General features: G+C 37.4%; 1 protein-coding gene across 13 annotated transcripts in view; it reads left to right on the top strand.

Moving 5' to 3' along the window:
• The window catches only part of AHI1 (Abelson helper integration site 1), a 210,875-nt gene extending 198,752 nt beyond the window's left edge, over positions 1-12,123 (top strand). For 7 of the 13 annotated variants that reach the window (XM_054493553.2, XM_054493554.2, XM_063666624.1 and 4 more), the window contains 2 exons: positions 5,604-5,706; positions 10,456-12,123. In XM_054493553.2, coding sequence (XP_054349528.2) covers positions 5,604-5,706; positions 10,456-10,458 — 106 coding nt within the window. In that variant the 3' untranslated portion in view covers positions 10,459-12,123. Of the gene's footprint in view, positions 1-5,374; positions 5,396-5,603; positions 5,707-10,455 lie in introns of all 13 variants that reach the window. The other 6 variants (XM_054493550.2, XM_054493551.2, XM_054493547.2 and 3 more) reach the window with 2 other exon arrangements.
• Positions 12,124-20,194: the final 8,071 nt, after the last annotated feature.

The following is a 20,194-nucleotide window of genomic DNA, read 5'->3' as shown; positions in this document are numbered from 1 at the left end:
AAAGAGATACACTTGATAAAAAATAAATTGCGGCCGGGCGCGGTGGCTCATGCCTGTAATCCTTTGGGAGGCCGAGGCAAACGGATCATCTGAGGTCAGGAGTTCGAGACCAGCCTGGCCAACATGGTGAAACCTTGTCTCTACTAAAAATACAAAAAAATTAGCCGGACGTGGTGGCAGGCGCCTGTAATCCCAGCTCCTCAGGAGGCTGAGGCAGGAGAATCGCTTGAACCCGGGAGGTGGAGATTGCAGTGAGCCGAGATCGTGCCACTGCACTCCAGCCCAGGAGACAGAGTGAGACTCCATCTCAAAAAAATAAAAGAATAAAATAAAATAAAATAAACAGTTTAAGTTTCGACATGGGTAAATACCCATGAACCATCACCACAATTAAGGTAATGAGCATACCCATCTCTCCAAGACTTCTGATGCTCTTTTGTAATTTTGCCCTCCTACATCTTTCTTCCCTTCCCTGAGCCGCATCCCCTGATAATCACTGATCTACTTTCTCTCACTGTCTAGAGTTTTAAATACCACAGTTTGTTTATTCATGTACCTTTGTTGATGGACCTTTGAATCATTTCCACTTTGTGGCTACTACAAATAAAGTTAATGTCAACATTTATGTACAAGTTTTTGTGGCTAGTACAAATAAAGCTAATATCAACATTTATATACAAGTCTTTGTATGAACATGGGGTTTTTTTGTTTAACATCGTATCACTGAAAGAGACATTGAAGAAGGTTATGCTTTCATTTTTCTTGGGTGACACCTTGGAGTAGAATGGCTGGATTATATAGTTGGTTTATGGTTAACTTTTTAAGAAACTGCCAAATTGTTTTCCATATGATTGTATCTTTTTACAGTCCTACCAACATGTATGAGTTCTGCTTCCTCACCAATACTTGATATGGTCAGTCCTTCTAATTTAGCCATTCCAATACGTGTAGAGATATATCATTGTGGTTTGATTTTGCATATCCCCAACAACTAATGATGTTAAGCATCCTTTGATGTGCTTACCTTCCATGCATGCATCTTCTTTGGTGAAATTTCTGTTCAAATCTTTTGCTCATTTGTAATAGGTTATTTGTTTTATTAAATTTTAAGAGTCATTTATATATTCTAAATATGTTCTTTATCAACTATGTGATTTTCAAATATTTTTCCTAATCTGTGTTTTGCCTTTTTATTCTTTTAGCAGTGACTTTTGAAGAGCAAACTGTTTTTTACTTTGTTGAAGTCCCATTTATCAAATTTTTTCTTTTACAAATGATGCTTTAGTATAATATCTAAGAAACCTCTGCCAACCCAAAACCACTAAAGTTTTCTCTTATATTTTCTTGTAGAAGTTTTATAATTTTTTATTTAAGACTATGAACTGTTTTCAGTTAGTTTGTATGTGTGATATGTGATGTGAGTTTTGGATCAGAGTTTATTTTTTTCTTTTTTTTTCTTACATTTGGATATCCTGTTGTTCCAGCATCATTTGTTGAAAAACAACTCTGTCTCAACTGAATGGCCTTTGCACCTTTGTTGAAATCAGCTCTTAATATATATGTGGGTCAGTTTATGGTCTATTATTTTTCTATTTCTCTTTTGGGTGTTTTTTGGGGAGGGTTGTTTGTTTGTTCATTTTGAGGCAGAATCTCCCTTTGTCATCCAGGCTGGAGTGCAATGGCGTGATCTTGGCTCACTGCAACCTCTGCCTCCAGGGTTCAAGCAGTTCTCCTGCCTCAGCCACCCAAGTAGTGTACACCACTACACAAGCTAATGTTGGGTTTTTTGTTTTGTTTTGTTTTGTTTTGTTTTTTTGAGATGGAGTCTTGCACTGTCACCTGGGCTGGAGTGCAATGGCACGATCTCGGCTCGCTGCAACCTCCGCCTCCCGGGTTCAGGTGATTCTTCTGCCTCAGCCTCCTGAGTAGCTGGGATTACAGGTGCACACCACCACACCCAGCTAATTTATTGTATTTTTAGTAGAGATGGGGTTTCCCTGTGTTGGCCAGGCTGGTCTCAAACTCCTGGCCTCAAGTGATCCACCCGCCTCAGCCTCCCCAAGTGCTGGGATTACAGGTGTGAGCCAAGGCACCCAGCCAATTATTTTTCTATTCCTCTATCTTTATGCTACTACCACATTATTTTAATTACTGAGTAGTTTTGTAGTATGTCTTGAAATCAGGTAGTATTAGTCCTCCAACTTTGTCCTTTTCAAAGTTGGTTTGGCTATTTAATATTTAGGGTTCTTTCCATTTCCACGTGAATTTTAGAATTAGCTTATCAATTTCTATAGCATATTCCAATTGATATTGCATTTAATCCAGATACTAATTTGGGGAGAATTGACATTTTAACAATATTCAATCATCTGAGTCATTAACATGATATATCTTTGCATTTATTTACAACTTCTTTAATTTCTCTTGGTAACGTTTTTTAGTTTTCAATGTATAGGTCTTGGACATACAGTGTATAGGTCTTTGGTTGATTTATTCCTACATATTTCATATGTAAATGGTATTGTTTTTAAGTTTCAATTTACAGGTATTTGTTGCTAGTTTATAGAAATACTACTGATTATTGTATGTCAATCTTGTTTTATGCCAACCTGCTAAACTCACATGTTAGTTGTAATAGCTTTTAGTAGATTCCACGAGATATTCTATGTAGACAGACAATCATGCAAATAAAAGACAGTTTTCTTTCTTCACAATCTGGGTGCCTTTTCTTTCTTTTTTTTTTTTTTGCCCTGTTGCACTGGGTAGAACCTCTAATACAATGTTGAATAAAACTAGTCAGAATAGACACTCTTGTCTTGTTCCTGATCATGTGGGAAATGAATAGGAGCATTTGATCTTTTACCATGAAGTATGATGTTATTCTAGGTTTTTTATAAATGCCCTTTATTAGGTAGTTTCCCTTTCCTAAGAGTTTTTGTCAGGAATAGATGTTTGATTTCTCAAACATGTTTTTGCATTGGTTAAGTAATCTATGGTTTTTGTTTTTAAATTTCTTAATATGGTGAGTTACATTGATATTCAAATGTTAAACCAACTTCGCGTTCCTCGGATAAACCCTACTTAGTGGCGTGTTATCTTTTTTATAAAAGATAACACTTGTTGAATTTGATTTGCTAAAATTTCCTTTAGAACTTCTTGCATTTCGTTCATGAGAAATATGGGTGTGTAATTTTTTTTTGTAACATCTTAAGCGGATTTTGGTAAGGAGATAATGCTGGCTTCATGGAACAAGTTGGGAAGAATTCCCACCTCTTCAATTTTCTAGAATAGTTTGTGTAGATTTAGTATTACTTCCTCCTTGTGTAATTTCTATTTCTTTATTCATATTCTCTATTTAGTGAGACATTGCTCATACGTTAGTTCTTTATACATGTTTCCTTTAGTTCTTTGAACACATTTTTAATTATGGATTTTAAGTCTTTGTCTAGTAAGGCCAATGTCTGGGCTTCCTCAGGAACAGTTCTGTTCATTGCTAGTGGGAATAAACACTGTTACGGGCCTCAAGTAATTTTCCCAGATGTGTGCACTCATCAGTTCACTGCTGGATACTTGAGGGGGACCTTTTGCAGATCTTCATCGTCTGTGGCTCAGTATCTTGAAAATTGTTGTTTCATGTATTTTGTTCAGGTTTGTTGTTGTTGTTGTTGTTGTTGTTGTTTTAGACAAGAGGTAAATGTGGTTCCTCCTACTGTATCTGGGCTACAAGCACAGGTCTAGATGTTCTATGTATTTTCAAGGTAGCTCTTTGATAGATTGTGTATAGACTGTGAGAGATAAAAGAAGAAAGAGGATCACTGCAATCTGATCTTCCTAGAGTGGGCTTTAGTGGTCAGAGAAAGCCAAAGATGAAGACAGAATTTAAGACCATATAGACACAAAGGGGTAAACAAGAAGAATAGGGCCTAGAAGTCAGGAGCTGAGGCACAAAAGTATGGCAGTGCCTGGGGTACCCTCAGACCAGCAAGTATCCATGGGGTCTCATGTGTATGTTTGTGTGTGTGTGTGTGTGTGTGTGTAATTAGCTGCCCAGATATTTAAATATTTCACCTAAAAGAAATACAAATTTCTGACTTCTTGAAAATAATCCAGAGTTCTGGACCACAGCTCTACACTCTTTGATGACATCCATCAATGAGCTGAGATGGACTGCCTCCTTTAGATGAGTTGTCCATTCTCCAGTTTGCCACAGTCCATTGTATCACTCTCTGCTGTATTATCTTTGGCTTGCTTCCCTTATTCACCTTATCAGTCTAGAATGTAGATTCCTTGGAAATAAGGCCAAAAGGGTACACTTCAGAAAGATTAAGATTGTGTGTTATCAGTGCTTTTTTTCAGAACTTAACCTTTCCTTTGTTCTTTTATCATTCTATCTAAATTTACTGTCCTTTCTTCTTTGTAATTTCTGACCTTTTCATTCTCAGTCATCTGACTTCATTTCACTTACTTACACATTTCTTTATTAGTCTATTCAGGGTGCCACAGAGAATACCACAGACTTCATTGCTTAAACTACAGAAACTTATTTTCACACAGTTCTGGAGGCTAGAAGTCCCAAGATCAAGGTGCCAGCAGGATTGGTTTCCCGTGAGGCCTCTCTCCCTGGCTTGGAGATGGCTGCCTTCTCGTTTTGTCCTCACATGGCCTCTTCTCTGTGTGAAAAGAGCACGCTCTGGTTTCATCTTTCCATCTTCTAAGACCTCTAGCCTTATTAGATTAGAACCCCACTCTTCTGACCCCATTTAACCTTAGTTATCTCCCTAGAAGCCCCTGTCTCCAAATACAGTTACGTTAGGAGTTCAGGTGTCAACATGTGAATTTTGGGGAAATATCATTTGGTTCACAAGAATCTCTATTCAGTCCTATGTAATACCTGATTTTGAAATTCTTGCATCTTTTTCAAGCTCCTCTGTGGTGTTTCTCACCATTCCTAGACAACTTAGAGAGAAGATACTCTGTTCCATTCTTCAATTTTCCTTTTTTTTTCATTGTTTTTGTGTTTTCTTTCTCCTAATGTAAAGTGCATTACTACACACTCATCCACAAAACATGTGTTTTATATTTTGCTATTGCCATTGAATCATTTGGAAAGCTACATTGCTCATTCCACAGATCAGGATGTTACAGCTTTCTTATATATAAACTTCCTTCATTTCTTTTCTTGTCATGAATGAATGTCCTATACTTTTGTGTGTGTGTGTGTGTGTTTCCACCTAAGTTGATAGAACTTTCTGATTTTTCCCAGGCAACTAATATTTTTCTGAGACAGATGAAATTTATTTTATTCTGTAAGTCCACAGATAATAGTTTAATATTTTGACATTTATTTTATTCTTGTCCCTTTATCATGGCTAAGAAGGAGCCCAGCCAGCCAAAGGTTTGTCTGTTTACGTTATTTTAAGCAATTCCCTGTCTCTCAACCCCGTGTATACTCATTAGTTCTGCCGGATGTTTTTCTCTGTCATATCCTCACATTTATCCCCGTTTTTATTTCCACTGCCACGTCCCTAGATCTAAGCCTCATCTGAGCTTTTAGCTCAGCTCTCTTTTACTGGCTCCTTGTTTCTGATCTTTCCCTCCTATAGTTCTGAAATGAGCAAACAACAGAGCCATGAGGACCAAGGACACATAATGGATACACAGATGAGGAAGAACAAGCAAGCAGGCCGAAAAGTCACTCTAATAGAGGTAAGGGGAAAACCAATAGAAAGTTGCGCTATGTTGTCAACAGGAAAAGATTTAGGAAAGCATGGTCAGCAAGGACAAATACCAGAGAGAGGCAAGTAAAATAAGGACTGACAAGTCCCATTTGGGATCTGTAACCGGGAGGCCATTTGCGACCTTGGAGAAGATAGTTTTGATGGAGAAACTCGGAAGCATAAATCAGATTGTGTCCAGCCCAAAGGGAAAAAGACTGTAAGAATAGTCTTATTCTCTTTAGAAGCTGGAATTTAAGGGAAAGAAAAAGCTAGGCAGTAACTAGTGGAAAACACAGGGTATAGACAAGATCTTTATAAAGAGGGGAATGACAAGAATATTTACAAACTGAGAGGAAAGAGCCACTTGAGAAGGAGCCATCTGCAGTGTCGGAGCAGAGTGATAGTCCCTGGGGGCCTAAGGCACTCCAGAGGATTACAGCTCAAGAGTGGGCCACTTTTTCCACCGAGACACGCCAGTGGGAAAATGTGTTTGGATGGTAGGGGTTGGGGTATAGGAAAGGCCTGCCAGAAGGCTTTTTCTCTATTAAGTAGAAGTTAAGTTTCTGTTGAAAGTGAAATGTTACAAAGCTGTTCATGTCCACGTTTATGAATTTGTCATTTTGTAGGAACTAGATTCAAAATTTTCATATTTTTATTTTTCCATTGTGGAAAACTAAAATCTAATTGTACAGAAGCATATAGATGCATAGTTATATAATCATGGGCTAAGGAATGATTTTTAACCTTGATACCAGAATTGGAAAACATTATAAAACAGATTTTTAAATAATGGAAACTTTAAAATTATGCAGGTCAAAAAGGAAAAAAGTCATAGAATTTTTAAATGAACAATAACCTGGGATGGAAGAGATTTACCCATAGAAGAGCAATACTCTTTTTTTTTTTTTTTTTGAGACCTCTTGCTCTGTTACCCAGCCTTGAATGCAGTGGTGCAATCTCAGCTCACTGCAATCTCCACCTCCCGGGTTCAAGTGATTCTCCTGCCTCAGCCTCCCGAGTAGCTGGGACTACAGGCACGTGTCACCACACCCAGCTAATTTTTATATTTTAGTAGAGTCAGGGTTTTGCCATGTTGCCCAGGCTAGTCTTGAACTCCTGACCTCAAGCCATCCACCTGTCTCAGCCTCCCAAAGTGCTGAGATTACAGGCGTGAGCCACCGCGCCTGGCCAGGAGTAATACCCTTAACAAATCAAAAGCTCTAAGAGGAGCTTTTTCAACAAGAAAAAAAAATACACCAGTAGAAAAACGGGACAAAGATATACACAAGACATTCTTAAAGGATTCTTAAAGGGATAAATATAAATGGCAACAGACATATGAAAAATGTTTACCATCCATTGATCAAATTAATGAAAATTAAAACAATAAAATGAGATGGTATTTTACCCTTTCAAAATGACAAGTTTCAAACTTATGATACATAACTAGTATTGATGAGAAAATGGGATGTGGATTCCCACTTACACTGCTGGTAATGCTATAAGATTGATCCATTCTTTGTGAAGTATAATTAGGTAATATGTTGGCGTTTGTTTTTTTGTTTTGTTTTGTTTTCAAAATGTGCATCTCTTTGACCTGACAGTTCAACTTCAAGGAATCTCTTATAGGAAAGTATTCAAGTATACATGGAGAGATTTAGTTAAAAGGCTACTCCTTCGAGCAGTGTTTTTAAAATAAAGGGTTGATTAAAATATGAAATATTTATATAACAATATCATATGGTTATTCATCATATTATGGAAGTATTTTTATGGATGTGAAAAGATGTTTAGGATTTTTAACTAAAAAATGATTATAAGATAGTTTATATAATATACATCAAAAGACATCAATAATTATCTGAGTAGTAAGATTATGGTAATTTTTTTCTTCTATTTTAACTTTGTGTGTTTTCTAATTTATCTACTTACTGTATATTTCCTACTTGATCATTTCTTTCAAAATGAATGTAATTTTTAGAAATTTTCTAATACAGCCTGTTGTTTCTACATTTAAAGAAACCAAGGTTTCAAAGTTACAGCTACAAAGTACCTGAACTAGGAATTAATCTTCTTGCCCCAAGTTCAGGGCTGTTTCTCTTACACATTGCTTTGTATATTAACTCTGATTAGAGGGCCAGTGCTTCCAGTCAGGGGCTATTATTTAATACATACTCACATTTTTTTCCTCCCCTGCACTTAGCCTGGTGTCTTGCCACAGAAGTAAACCTTCAGGAAAGATCTATTGGATTGAATGTCTTGTGGGGTAAGGTCCAGGTTTTTTGTTGTGTTTTGTTTTTGTTTTTTTGAGAGGGAGTCTTGCTGTGTTGCCCAGGCTGGACTGCAGTGGTGCGATCTTGGCTCACTGTAACCTCCACCTCCTGGATTCAAGTGATTCTCCTGCCTCAGCCTCCTGAGTAGCTGAGATTACAGGCACCCACCACCACACCTGGCTAATTTTCGTATTTTAGTAGAGATCGGGTTTCACCAGTTGGCCAGGCTGGTCTCGAACTCCTGACCTCAAGTGATCGCCCGCCTCAGCCTCCGAAAATGCTGGGATGACAGGCATGAGCCACCATGCCCAGCCATGGCCCAGTATTTTTATGAATCTTATTCCCCAGATATAACATGCACACAAACCCTAACCTAGTTTCATACTTGTTTTCATAAGCTTGCTAAGAAGAATGTTTCTTTCTCTTTTCATCACAAGAGCCTTTAAAAAGGCCTTTGGTTTGTTACTTTCCTCCTCTGTTAGATTACAGAGATACTTTATGAGAAGGTAGAGAAGGAATGGCTTTGCATTTATTCTTGTCTTTTGGTTAGATGTCTTCTCCTCCCTCTTTCAGCACATCCCTGCTGTCTCCTAGCTTTCAGGTCCCTTTGCTGTTAGCGTTCATCAAGCCAGTGTGCCACTCTTGATTTTCTTCCCATCGTCAGGAGGGAGCTGCCAATGTCCAAAGGGTGCACTTGACCATCTTTATTCTGTCTCTTTTCTCCCTTTTATGCGCCATCTTTGTCATTCTCTATCCAGTGTGTTTCTTCCTCTTCTGAGTCTGAATCATTTCCCTCAAAGATGTTATCTTTGCTGCCTACTTTAGATTTTTCGAGTTGAATTTCTCTTTGGGTTCTTCTCCTGAAGGTCCTTCTGGCTTCTCTGTTTACTTCTCACAGTGCAGTCACCACCTGATTGATTTCACTTGTCCTACATCTTCTGCACGTGCAGGGTCCATCTCACTAATTTCCAGCTGTTCTCCCCTTCTCCCCCTTCCCTTTTTTGTTTTTCTTCTTCTTTTTTGTCCTCCCACTACCGTGAACTCTTCCTCTCACGTTGTTTTGCCTTATTCTTCCTGTAAGATCCTTTACCCTCCTCACTGCCTTTTGCAGAAGTTTATATGTCTCTCTGTGACTTTAGCCCAGCCTTCATTGAAACTACTTTCTTTTCCATTTTTATCAGATCCTAATTTGGTGAGAGTTTTACGTACTTTTTCTGTATATGTACAGGGAGACTTTTTTTTGCCCCTAGTGGTATTATACCTTGGCATGCCGTATCCGTACCATTTTTATACTCAACTTCATGAGCTTCACTGGAACGTATGTTTGGGCTTCTATATATGATACAAGCTTACCTGGAGTAGCTCTGTTTAACAAATTTAAAATCAAGAAACATCAAGTGATAAAGAATTTTTTGCCCCTCATGTGTAAATGTGTTTTATATGAAAAGATAGTGTGACCATTGATTTAAGATTGGGCCTGTTCCTTAAAGCACAGGTGTCCCCTACACCTCCTGTGCCCCCAGGGAAAGCCCTTCAGGAATGGTTAGCCGTAGCCCTTTCTTGCCACAGTGTGCCAGCTGTCACTTTTCTCAGGAGTGGTCGATGGAGTTGACTGCTACCTTAACCAGATTTGCCATCGTTCTGAAACTACTGTGTGTTTTCTAAGGACAACCAGGTGTTAAGCCTTTCTCTTTAGAAGAAGGACAGTAACCTTTTTGTGTAAGTCCTTATCAACGCTGTATGAATGATTGCATTAAAAAATGATAGGTTTAGCCCCACTAGTTTATCTCACACTGGTTGTAGTGCAAATACTACATGCTCTCTAAGGAAGCAACTTCTTGTTTCATCTGCATATTGGTTCTTGATTTTTATGAATTGTATAATTTGTTTTACATCAAAGCCACATCTAGATGCTTAATTGTTGCTATCTTGATAAAAAATGAGACAACCCATTTTTTAATTGATTTGAAAAATGTAGTAACCTAATTATATAAAAGTAGGCATAGCCATAGACTAAATGAAAGAATGCTATTTAATAAAATTATCTATGTCCTTCTGAATCACTAACCCTGAACATCATCCATGAGGACCTTTTTTCCCATTGAATGAAGAATTTCATATACTCTGATTGCCTGCTCTTCATTTCTGGAAGTTACTTATGGTTTGGAGTTTTTAGTGTCTATATTTGGGAATTTTATTTCTTTCTTGCTTACATTAACCTGTCAATGCAGGAGCAGGCCTTAAACAATTGCTAATGATACAAAAAGATGCTAACAATGTTTGAGAGGCAAACTAGAAGATAGGAAATTAGTATTTTGGTCTTTTTTGATTGTGTTTGTATGTGTTTGTGTTTTACACAGTGTCCTTTATTACCTGTGCTGTTGCCTGAGCACACTAAGATTTGGTTGTAGTCAGAAGACATTATTCAAGTTTATTTAGTACATTTTGTGTATTTTTCTTTCCAGTAAAGAATTGAAGAAAAGTTAAGAGATGCCCAAATGCACAGAGGTGAAAATGACAAATTAAACCAAATGGAATTTCTCTTCGGAGTTCAGAATTTTCAGATACTAAGAAGGAAGAAAGGATCCACTACTTCTTGTTCTTATGAATGACTCTAGAAAAATCAGAATCAAGTTGTGGGTGGAAAAATCAATGTGACCTTTGAGTTCAGTTGTTATAAACCATTGTGATTGTTGTTGGTCAAAGTATTGGTACTTATATTGTTAGTAATTGCATCATAATTACATTACCAGTGTTGGAAAACTAATGAAGAAAACACTAACTGCTACTCAGCAAATGTGAATAAAAGGTGTTTGCATTGTTAGGATGTCTGTTAAGTAATCATTTAATATTATTATATTGGTAATGTGGTTATATGTGTGATGTTATGCCCAGAATATGAAGTATCTGTTTTTGAAATTCACTTTATTTAAAAGATAAGCAGCTGACTGGGCACAGTGCCTCACGCCTGTAATCCTAGCACTTTGGGAGGCTGAGGCAGGTGGATCACCTAAGGTCAGGAGTTCAACACCAGCCTGGCCAACATGGTGAAACCCCATCTCTACTAAAAATACAAAAATCAGCCAGGTGTCATGGCAGGCACCCTGTAATCCCATCTACTGAGGCAGGAGAATCGCTTGACCCGGGAGGCAGAGGTTGCAGTGAGCCAAGATCACGCCATTGCACTCCAGCCTGGGGGACAGAGCAAGACTCTGTCTCCAAAAAACAAAAAAGATAAGCAGCTTTAGAATATGGCATATTCAAAACGGTCTCAGTAACAAAGGCATTAAAAGAAAACAATTTACTTTCTAATTAAAATTTTGTGTTTCTTAAAAACAAATCATATAGGTAACTTCATAGACCTAAACTAAAAGTGATTTTTGGCTGCACTGGCAACAGTGTTCCAAATGTCTTTACTTTTTAAAAAAGGCATTTCATATTTAAGCACATACCTATTTTGTAGACTTACATTGTTTAATATTTATTTTAATCTTAATATTTTTACATTATTATATTGCATTATTTATTTCTAAGTTCCAGAATAATAGTGTCATTATTATAGACTATATGTTTTGAAGTTTGATATTATAATGGGATATTCATTTTTTGTTCTTTTCTTGACTCCTTTCTCAACTGTGTGATAAGATCTGCTGATAAAATATTTAACCCCAAGAAAGTGAAAACTAATATAAAATTAGAAAGACTTATCCAAATTAGACAGTCAATTCCATTAAAATAAGAAGTGAGAAAAACAATGTTGGGCACTGAGGTGTAAATTTTGCCCAGATGTATAACCAGTGTGAAATATCTTCTGATAAAAATATATTTGGCTCTTATCCCTGCACATGTAGAGGCATAAAAATTGGTAAACATGTCCCGCTGTGTAGAACTTTAAAAAAAGGCATTTTTGAAAGTGTTGAGTGGCACCGATAACTGGTGAAGCCTACAGCCATCCGCCCAAAAGTCTGTTCTGATGGCACTGAGTTTTCATTGTTCTGGATGCATAAGTCTGTGCGTCAGGTACAGCTGGGCCCAGCCAGCTTGAGTCACTCTTGTACAAGCTTGTTTTTTTCTGTCTTGTGAATGCACTTGATAATTTAAAAATAAAAATATCTGTTTCTCTGCAGTTTCAGCTAATAATTTTCAGATATGTGTTGATTTTCTGATTGAATCACCAAGAATTTCAACAGGTTTAGAAATAATTTAAGATGAATGAAAAATAGGGGGAGCTAAGCATTTGCTAAGATCTTGATGTTTATATGAAAAATAAAGGGTTATTTTTATATTGCAACTACTAAAGACAAAAATAGCAGTTGAAGCAAACACCAGAAAATTTGGCTCTACTGAAAGCCCAGTCCTTTTCCCCTTTGTCTTGCTGACAAAGTAAGACTAGGGTTATGTTCATGAATAGATTAATAAAAGGTCTTTACCACACAATCTGAGATGAGATGAGGTGGGGGAGATCATGACAGTGCCCTCCAAGCAATAGATCCAGCTGATAATCAAGCAGAAAATCAGACACCAGAATCCATTTGATGATGTACGGCATTAAACATTTCCTTATAACAAATTGGGTTAGTTTTATCTTTATTCTGAAAGTATTGACTTTTATCCCGTGTCATCTCTTTTCTCCAAACAAGTAACAGTTTGACACTATCTTCTTCTATATCTAAATAATATTTTTATACTATTGTTAGAAATGCATTGCCCAATTATTGATCCAACTCTGTCTTGAAGATTAATGTTTCTTCAGTATTGAAATGATACTATGTATAGGACTTGGAAAGCTAGAATAAAAATCAAGTTTTTAAAAGATTTAAAACATGAAGTATTTTACACAGTGAATGCAAATTTATGTTTAAAATGCATATTTTAAATGAAATCAGTGCTTTTAAATGGCTAACACTTGGTACTTCTGAAATCTTGTGCAGGGTTTCTGTCACATACAAATGAATACTTGACCTTAATATTATCTTTAAATTATAGAAGAATTTAATTAAAGAAAGATATCTTTTCTTTAGGAGGCTCAGCAAGACCGTATTTGAGAAATAACTTACCATTTTATAACTTCATGTGACATGTTGTCACTTTAGTCATATATTTAGCCACAAATATTTTTAAGAGTTAGGAAGTTCTAGAAACTATAACAAAAGTTTGTGACCTTACACTTTTATATGTATTCAAATGATTTCCATCTGATGACCATATCTGTTTAGTGAATTATGGAAACACTTTCAAGCAATCCAAATGTTTTAAGCTATATATTTGTTCGTTTCTATTTAATTGAACTGTACCGAAAATAGTCCCCAAATCTTCACTTTATTATGTACATGACCTCATTTACTCTTCACATCAAATCCATGAGATGGATAAAATCTTCCCTACTCTACAACTAAGGAAACCAAGTTCTGAAGGTTAAGTAACTTCTCCAACTGCACAACTCCAGCCACTGCTAGTTGCAAATGGAGATATCAGACTCCACTGGGTGATCTGTAAAGTACTGGATCTCAGTTGCTGTGGAGAGGAAAATGCTGCTATTTGGACATGACAGCACACACAAGAGTAAGGAAGCAGTTGGCATGTGCCTATGACCACACTCAGGGACTAGAAACATCTCAAATGTTTGTCATTCAACAGTGACCTAAATAAAATAAAATATATCTGAGTGAACTTTTTTTAAAAAAAACTGATCATTTGTTTATCAGATAATTATTTTAGTAAATCTTTACTCCATACTATAATTATGTTTCCTTAAGAAACAGATTCTATAGAATCAAACTAATTACATGTACAGTAACATTTTATTCAAGAAACCGAAAAGGCGCCATTCCAGTCATATATGAGATAATAAAAACATCAAGAAGCATGTCAATCAAAAGGCTGTGTTGACTGGAGAACTCATTCTATGGATGGACACAATTATATGCAGGAGAATTGAATGTCAGCATCATTTAGGGTTAACAATGGACTAACTAGGCAAAAGCAGACAGCTACTCTCTGCCGAGGCCCAGGAAGCAAACTTGGTAATGAGGCACTTCATTCTTCATATCCTTCTGCTCTAATTATTAAGGTGAATAGGAAATACTTTAAGCTAAGGCGGGAACTGGATAACAAAAACATTTGTTTTGTAAACACAAAGAATGCTATTTTTCTAATGATCCCCTTCAAATCTACATCAAGCATATGTTGTGAGCAGTGTGTTTTCTAAAGTTGCTCTTCTAACACCTCAAATTCATACTGATTATAGATGGGTTATTTTCATCTCAAAAAGCCAGGGAGGCTAGTGCTTGCTAAGAATCAACAATTTTAGTTTCTCCTCAGTCTAAAAAAAAGGGATATGTACACCACACATAATTCATGTTCTACCTCTTATCGCTTAGGTCAAAATGCTCCAATATATACTTCAGTGTTATTTCTAAAAGTACTAAACAATATGATTTTTACTCATTGTAGTTCATTTCTTCATAAAAATCATTTGAGCCCAATGAAAGAATAGAAGAAAATTTAAGAATGGTTTCCTTATAAAACATTTCTATAAGTAAACTCAAATATTGCCAATCAAAGGATGATTTCTTAACATTGCTTGGAGTAGAGATGTTAGTGAAGATAAGAAAAAAATAGTCTGAAAGGAGGAAAAAGCAAGAAGTTGAGGAACATAACTTGCTGCCAGAGCAAAAATAAGCAACTGAAGCTTGCGCAAAGAGGTCACAAGACTAAAGGAAGAAGGTTCCCTGGAGAAAAGTTTGGTAGCTTCAGTTTGGTTTTTCGATGTTTTCAGCTGAGAATCAGTAGTTAAGGTTTTTTTGGTCTTAAATTTGTTCACAGGGCCATTCTGTATAAATGCTCCACATAACTTTTCCTGAACTATGATTCTTTAATAAAAGTTAGGCACAATAATGTGTTTAACCATCCCTGCCTATTATACAAAAGTTAATGTTCAGTAGTGTCTACTGAAGCTACTTTTAGCAACTAAATATTTCCATGGTGGTAAAGAAATATCAGTAAAATCTATGCACTTTAAGCACATCGAATTCTTATACTTATCGTGTGTGCAGGCAGAGTACATAATAAACTAGTCTATAGCAGCTGTAAATTTCTGAGGATTTATCTAACCACAAATACATTGAAATGGGGAAATGGGTCTATATTAAACTATGCAAGATGCTGCTGGAGCTTTGCCATTTCTGCAACATCCTGTAATTAATTTATCATGACAGGTCTGGCAAACTGAAACATCCAATACACTTGCGACAGACTGTTATACTATAGTTGTTAGAGATCCTGTAGTCACGTTAAAGTGAAGGTAGATTTTTTTTTTTTTTGCTTTCATACATGAATATAGGGCTGTTAAATTTAGAGTACCCTGTAGCCAAGGACAGATTGTAATTTTTGAATTTCAAAATAACAATATATAGAATATGGAAAATATCCCAGACTGAAATCATGAGTTCAGTCTTTTCTCTGCCATGTGTGGTCTTTTCCTGAAGAGGGACAGTCCTGGGAAGGGGAACGATACAGTTTGATCAGCGCTTCCCATGCATGTGTCCCTCGGGCTAGATAGGATGGATTCTTTCCTGGAAGATTTGAAGATCCGTTCTCTCTTGGTTGTCTCTCGAACACATTCTTTTCCTGTAAGCCAAGCTCACAAGACCAGCTTCTGTGTGCCAGCCTCTTCTGGAAGCTGCAGTCCTGCCATTTGCAAACTTAAAAGTACAAATAATACAGAAATTATTCCTGCTCCAACCCCATCCAATCCAGAGAAAGAAGAAAATGTAAAGCTTATGGGGTTTTTGGCCAAAATAGATCCTATCTAACAATATGTTATTTGTTGGTTCATATCAGTGTGAAAGAAAGAGCCGCTCTTGACTTGATGTGTGTAATTTGATGCAGGTGAGATAGTGACTGACGCTAAGGATGGAGCTGTGTAGTAAACGAGGCTTCTTGCTCCAGGAGTGAAGTGAAGATACTTCCATGAAAAGTAAGACCTATATTGTACGACGGTCCACAGCCTTGCCCATTTCCTAGGGAAGATCACTTTCTCAGTCTACAAACAAGTGGAGTCAAGGGGGTCTGAGAACCTTAAATCTGGACATTTCAGTGAGAGGGAAAAAATGTTGGGGAAAGGTCCCAGGTGATGGAGAATGAGTCCTGCTCAGTGGGAAAGAGGTGAGAAGCTGGGCAAGGGGCCTCAAGTGGTCCCAGCCTGCTTACTGCAGGTTAACCGTAAACACTTGACTAGTTGTGTGTTTTGTATTTTCTTTCTTTATCCTTACTATTGGAAATGGATCCTGTCTCGGAAGACCTAAGAGGTTTGTTGCTTGGGCTTAAGTTTTAAAAGAAAAGCATCCAGCAGATCCCCAAACTGAGTGACTCAAGGGAAACCTGAATGAGAGACCATGGAGGAGAAGCTTGTGTGCCCTCCCGCTTCCTCCAGCAGAAGGTCCCCCTCCAGAGCTATTCCATGTCACAGTTGGGAAATCAGGTGGAGGGTGTGCCCAAAAACATGAGAACGAAGACCCTTCTTTCACAAAAGTGACTTGTCCAGGACCACAGACACCAGTGGCAGCACCCTGCCTCCTCCTGCCAACTACCGCTGTTTAGGGAACATTCTCACCTAAAGCGGCATCATCAAATCCTAATGCTGAAAAGTCCTGTATTTGCTCAACCTTCTACACAACTAAAACTGAATATCCCTCATAGAACATGGTCTATGTTCTGATAAATCCCCCTTTAAAACCAGGTTATTATAGGCCGGGCACGATGGCTCACGCCTGTAATCTCAGCACTTTGGGAGGCCGACGCGGGTGGATCACGAGGTCAGGAGTTCAAGACCAGTCTGGTCAACATAGTGAAACCCTGTCTCTACCAAAAATACACAAAAAATCAGCCGGGCGTGGTGGTGTGTGCCTGTAATCCCAGCTACTCAGGAGGCTGAGGCAGGAGAATCGCGTGAACCCAGGAGGCGGAGGTTGCAGTGAGCCAAGATCGCACCACTGCACTCCAGCCTGGGTGACAGAATGAGACTCCATCTCAAAAGAAAGAAAAAAAGAAAATTTAAAAAAAATAAAAAATAAAACCAGGTTATTACAAATGATGAGTTTGAATAAATGAGGGTAAAAGTCGGTAAAAAATGTAAACAAGGTGGCATCACAGAGTCAGGAGAAATGACATTTCTATGCACACATGGCGGGAGGATGTTAGGTTTTTTATTTTACTTTAAGTTCCAGGATGCATGTGCAGAACATGCAGGTTTGTTACATAGCTATACGTGTGCCATGGTGGTTTGCTGCACCCATCAACCCGTCATCTAGGTTTTAAGCCCTGCATGCATTAGCTATTTGCCCTGATGCTCTCCCTCCTCTTACCCTCCCCACCATTTATTTTCATTTTTTGACTATATTGACAACTGGATACAGATGGTGTGACTAATTCTATTTACCTACCAGTAGCTGGAATTAAGGACTACTTTCCCAAATATATTTTTATAATTTAGGATCCTCAATAATTTTAACACTTAAATATGTGTTTTAATGTATGTGTATGTCAAAATGTGAATGTGTACACATTCACTTACTCAACAGCTTAATTGCTGAATGCCCGTTTGTTGACACTTGAACCAGGAGCCTTGGCTCTTTTACTCTGTTTCACCTTGAAATTGTCACATATTTATTTTGGCTGCTGTCACCCTACAGTGGCTGTCAGAGGAACTCCATACTGTACCAAACTTGAGCCTCGTTAACAATCTTTAGTAGACAAAAAAAGCATTATTCTCCCACTTTTAAAAACCAGTTACAAAGAAGTCAAATGACTAGACCAACAACCATTGATCAGAACCCAGGTGCCCTCTGCCCAGTGCTGTGTTTTTCCAAACAGGAAAATTCTTTACTGACATCTGAGAAATGTGGAAATAAATTATAAGACAAGCCAATCTGTGTTCCCTGTGTAAGACACAACTATGAATTAGTAAGGCTAATTTAGATATATGTTTTTTGGAATCAACTTACGGTCTCTTCCTGTAGTCATTTATGTTTGTGTTTTTGCTGCAATTCTCTGTTTGTGTATTTTATTTTTATGCAAGAACCTAAAATATGAAATCCCAACACAGATCAAATAAGAGGATTTTTTAAAATATTTTTTATTTCAATAGCTTTTAGAGTACAAGTGGTTTTTGGTTACATGGATTAATTATATAGCGATGAAGTCTGAGATTTTAGTGTACCCATCACCCAAGTAGTGTATGTTGTACCCCGTATATAGTTTTTTATCCCACACCCCTCCTCCCACCTTCCGCCTTCTGAGCCTCCAAAGACAATATATCACTATATGTCCTTATGTCCTCATAGCTTAGCTCCCACTTATAAGTGAGAACGTATGGTATTTGGTTTTCCATCCCTGAGTTACTTCACTTAGAATCATGGCCTTCAGCACTATCCAAGTTGCTGCAAAAGACATTATTTTGTCCCTGTTTATGACTGACTAGTATTCCATGGTGTATATATGCCACATTTCCTTTTTTTGTTGTTTGTGTTGTTTTGTTTTGTTTTGTTTTTGAGACAGAGTTTCGCTCTTGTTGCCCAAGCTGGAATGCAGTGGCACGATCTCGGCTCACTGCAACCTCCGCCTCCCTGATTCAAGCGATTCTTCTACCTCAGCCTCCAGAGCAGCTGGGATTACAGGCGCCTGCCACCATGCCTGGCTAATTTTTTTTTTTTTTTTTTTTTTGTATTTTTAATAGAGATGAGGTTTCACCATGTTGGCCAGGCTGGTCTCGAACTCTTGACCTCAGGTGAATCACCCACCTTGGCCTCCCAAAGTGCTGAGATTACAGGTGTGAGCCACCACACCCAGCCCAACATGCCACATTTTCTTTATCCACTCATTGGTTGATGGCCACTTAGGTTGGTTCTATATCTTTGAAGCTGTGAATTGTGCTGCAATAAACGTGTGTACGTGTGTTTTTTCATTTAGTGACTTATTTTCCTTTGGGTAGATAGCCAGTAGTGGGGTTGCTGGTAGATCTACGTTTAGTTCTTTAAGGAATCTCCATATTGTTATCCATAGAGGTTGTACTAATTTACATTCCCACCAACAGTGTAAAACTGTTACCTTTTCACCACATCCACGGCAACGTCTATTGTTTTCTGACTTTAATGATGGCCATTCTTATCGCTTCTCAGCCTTTTGGCTAAGATCAAGTGTAATAATGGCCATTCTTGCAGGAGTAAAGTGATATCTCATTGTGGTTTTAACTTACATTTCCCTGATGTTTAGTGATGTTGAGCATTTATTTATGTTTGCTGGCAATTTGTATATCTTCTTTTGAGAAATGTCTATGTAGGTCATTTGCCTACTTTTTGACGGGATTTTTTTTTCTTGCTGATTTGTTTGAATTCCTTGTAGATTCTGGATACTAGTCCTTTGTTAGGTGCATAATTTGCAAATATTTCCTCCCATTCTGTGCATTGTTTGTTTACTCTGATGATTATTTCTTTTGCTGTGCAGAAGCTTTTTAATTTAATCAGGTCCTATTTATTTTTGTTTTGCTGCATTTGCTTTCGGGGTTTGAGTCATGAATTCTTTACCTAGGCCAATGTCCAGAAGAGTTTTTCCAAGATTATCTTCTATAATTTTTATGGTTTCAGGTCTTAGATTTAAATCTTTGATCCACCTTGAGTAGATTTTTGTATAAGGTGAGAGATATGGATCCAGTTTCATTCTTCTACACGTGGCTATCCAGTTTTTCCAGCACCATTTATGAAATAGGGTGTCCTTTCCACAGTTTATGTTTTTGTATCAAATAAGAGCATTTGAGTTTTTTTTTTAATTATGTTTTGTAGATGGGAAAAAGAGATATGCAGAAAAGACCAGAATTCCTTTTTCAAAACCTTTTTATGAGCCAAATAAAAATCATTTAATGCATTGTATATTCAAATCCAATAGTTATTGTTCAAATGCAAATAAATTGTGTTTTCTATTAAGGGGTAATATATTTCCATTTGACCTAAAGCTTCATTAGATCAACTCACCAGCTTGGAAGTACCACAGACCACTTCATGAAATGCAAGCGTGACCACACCACAGCCTCCTTAAAACTCCACACTGAAGCCCCATCCATTATCCTAAATCCATTGAGATCTTCCTGTTTGCCTAGAATAATTCCTATACATCTATTTTTGTGCCCTCTGATACCACAAATGAAATTCA

The sequence above is a fragment of the Pongo pygmaeus genome, chromosome 5 (genome assembly GCF_028885625.2).
Source record: "Pongo pygmaeus isolate AG05252 chromosome 5, NHGRI_mPonPyg2-v2.0_pri, whole genome shotgun sequence".
Lineage (NCBI taxonomy): Eukaryota > Metazoa > Chordata > Mammalia > Primates > Hominidae > Pongo > Pongo pygmaeus.
The sequence above is the reverse complement of the archived record's forward strand: the minus strand, read 5'-3'. Positions and strand labels throughout refer to the sequence as shown.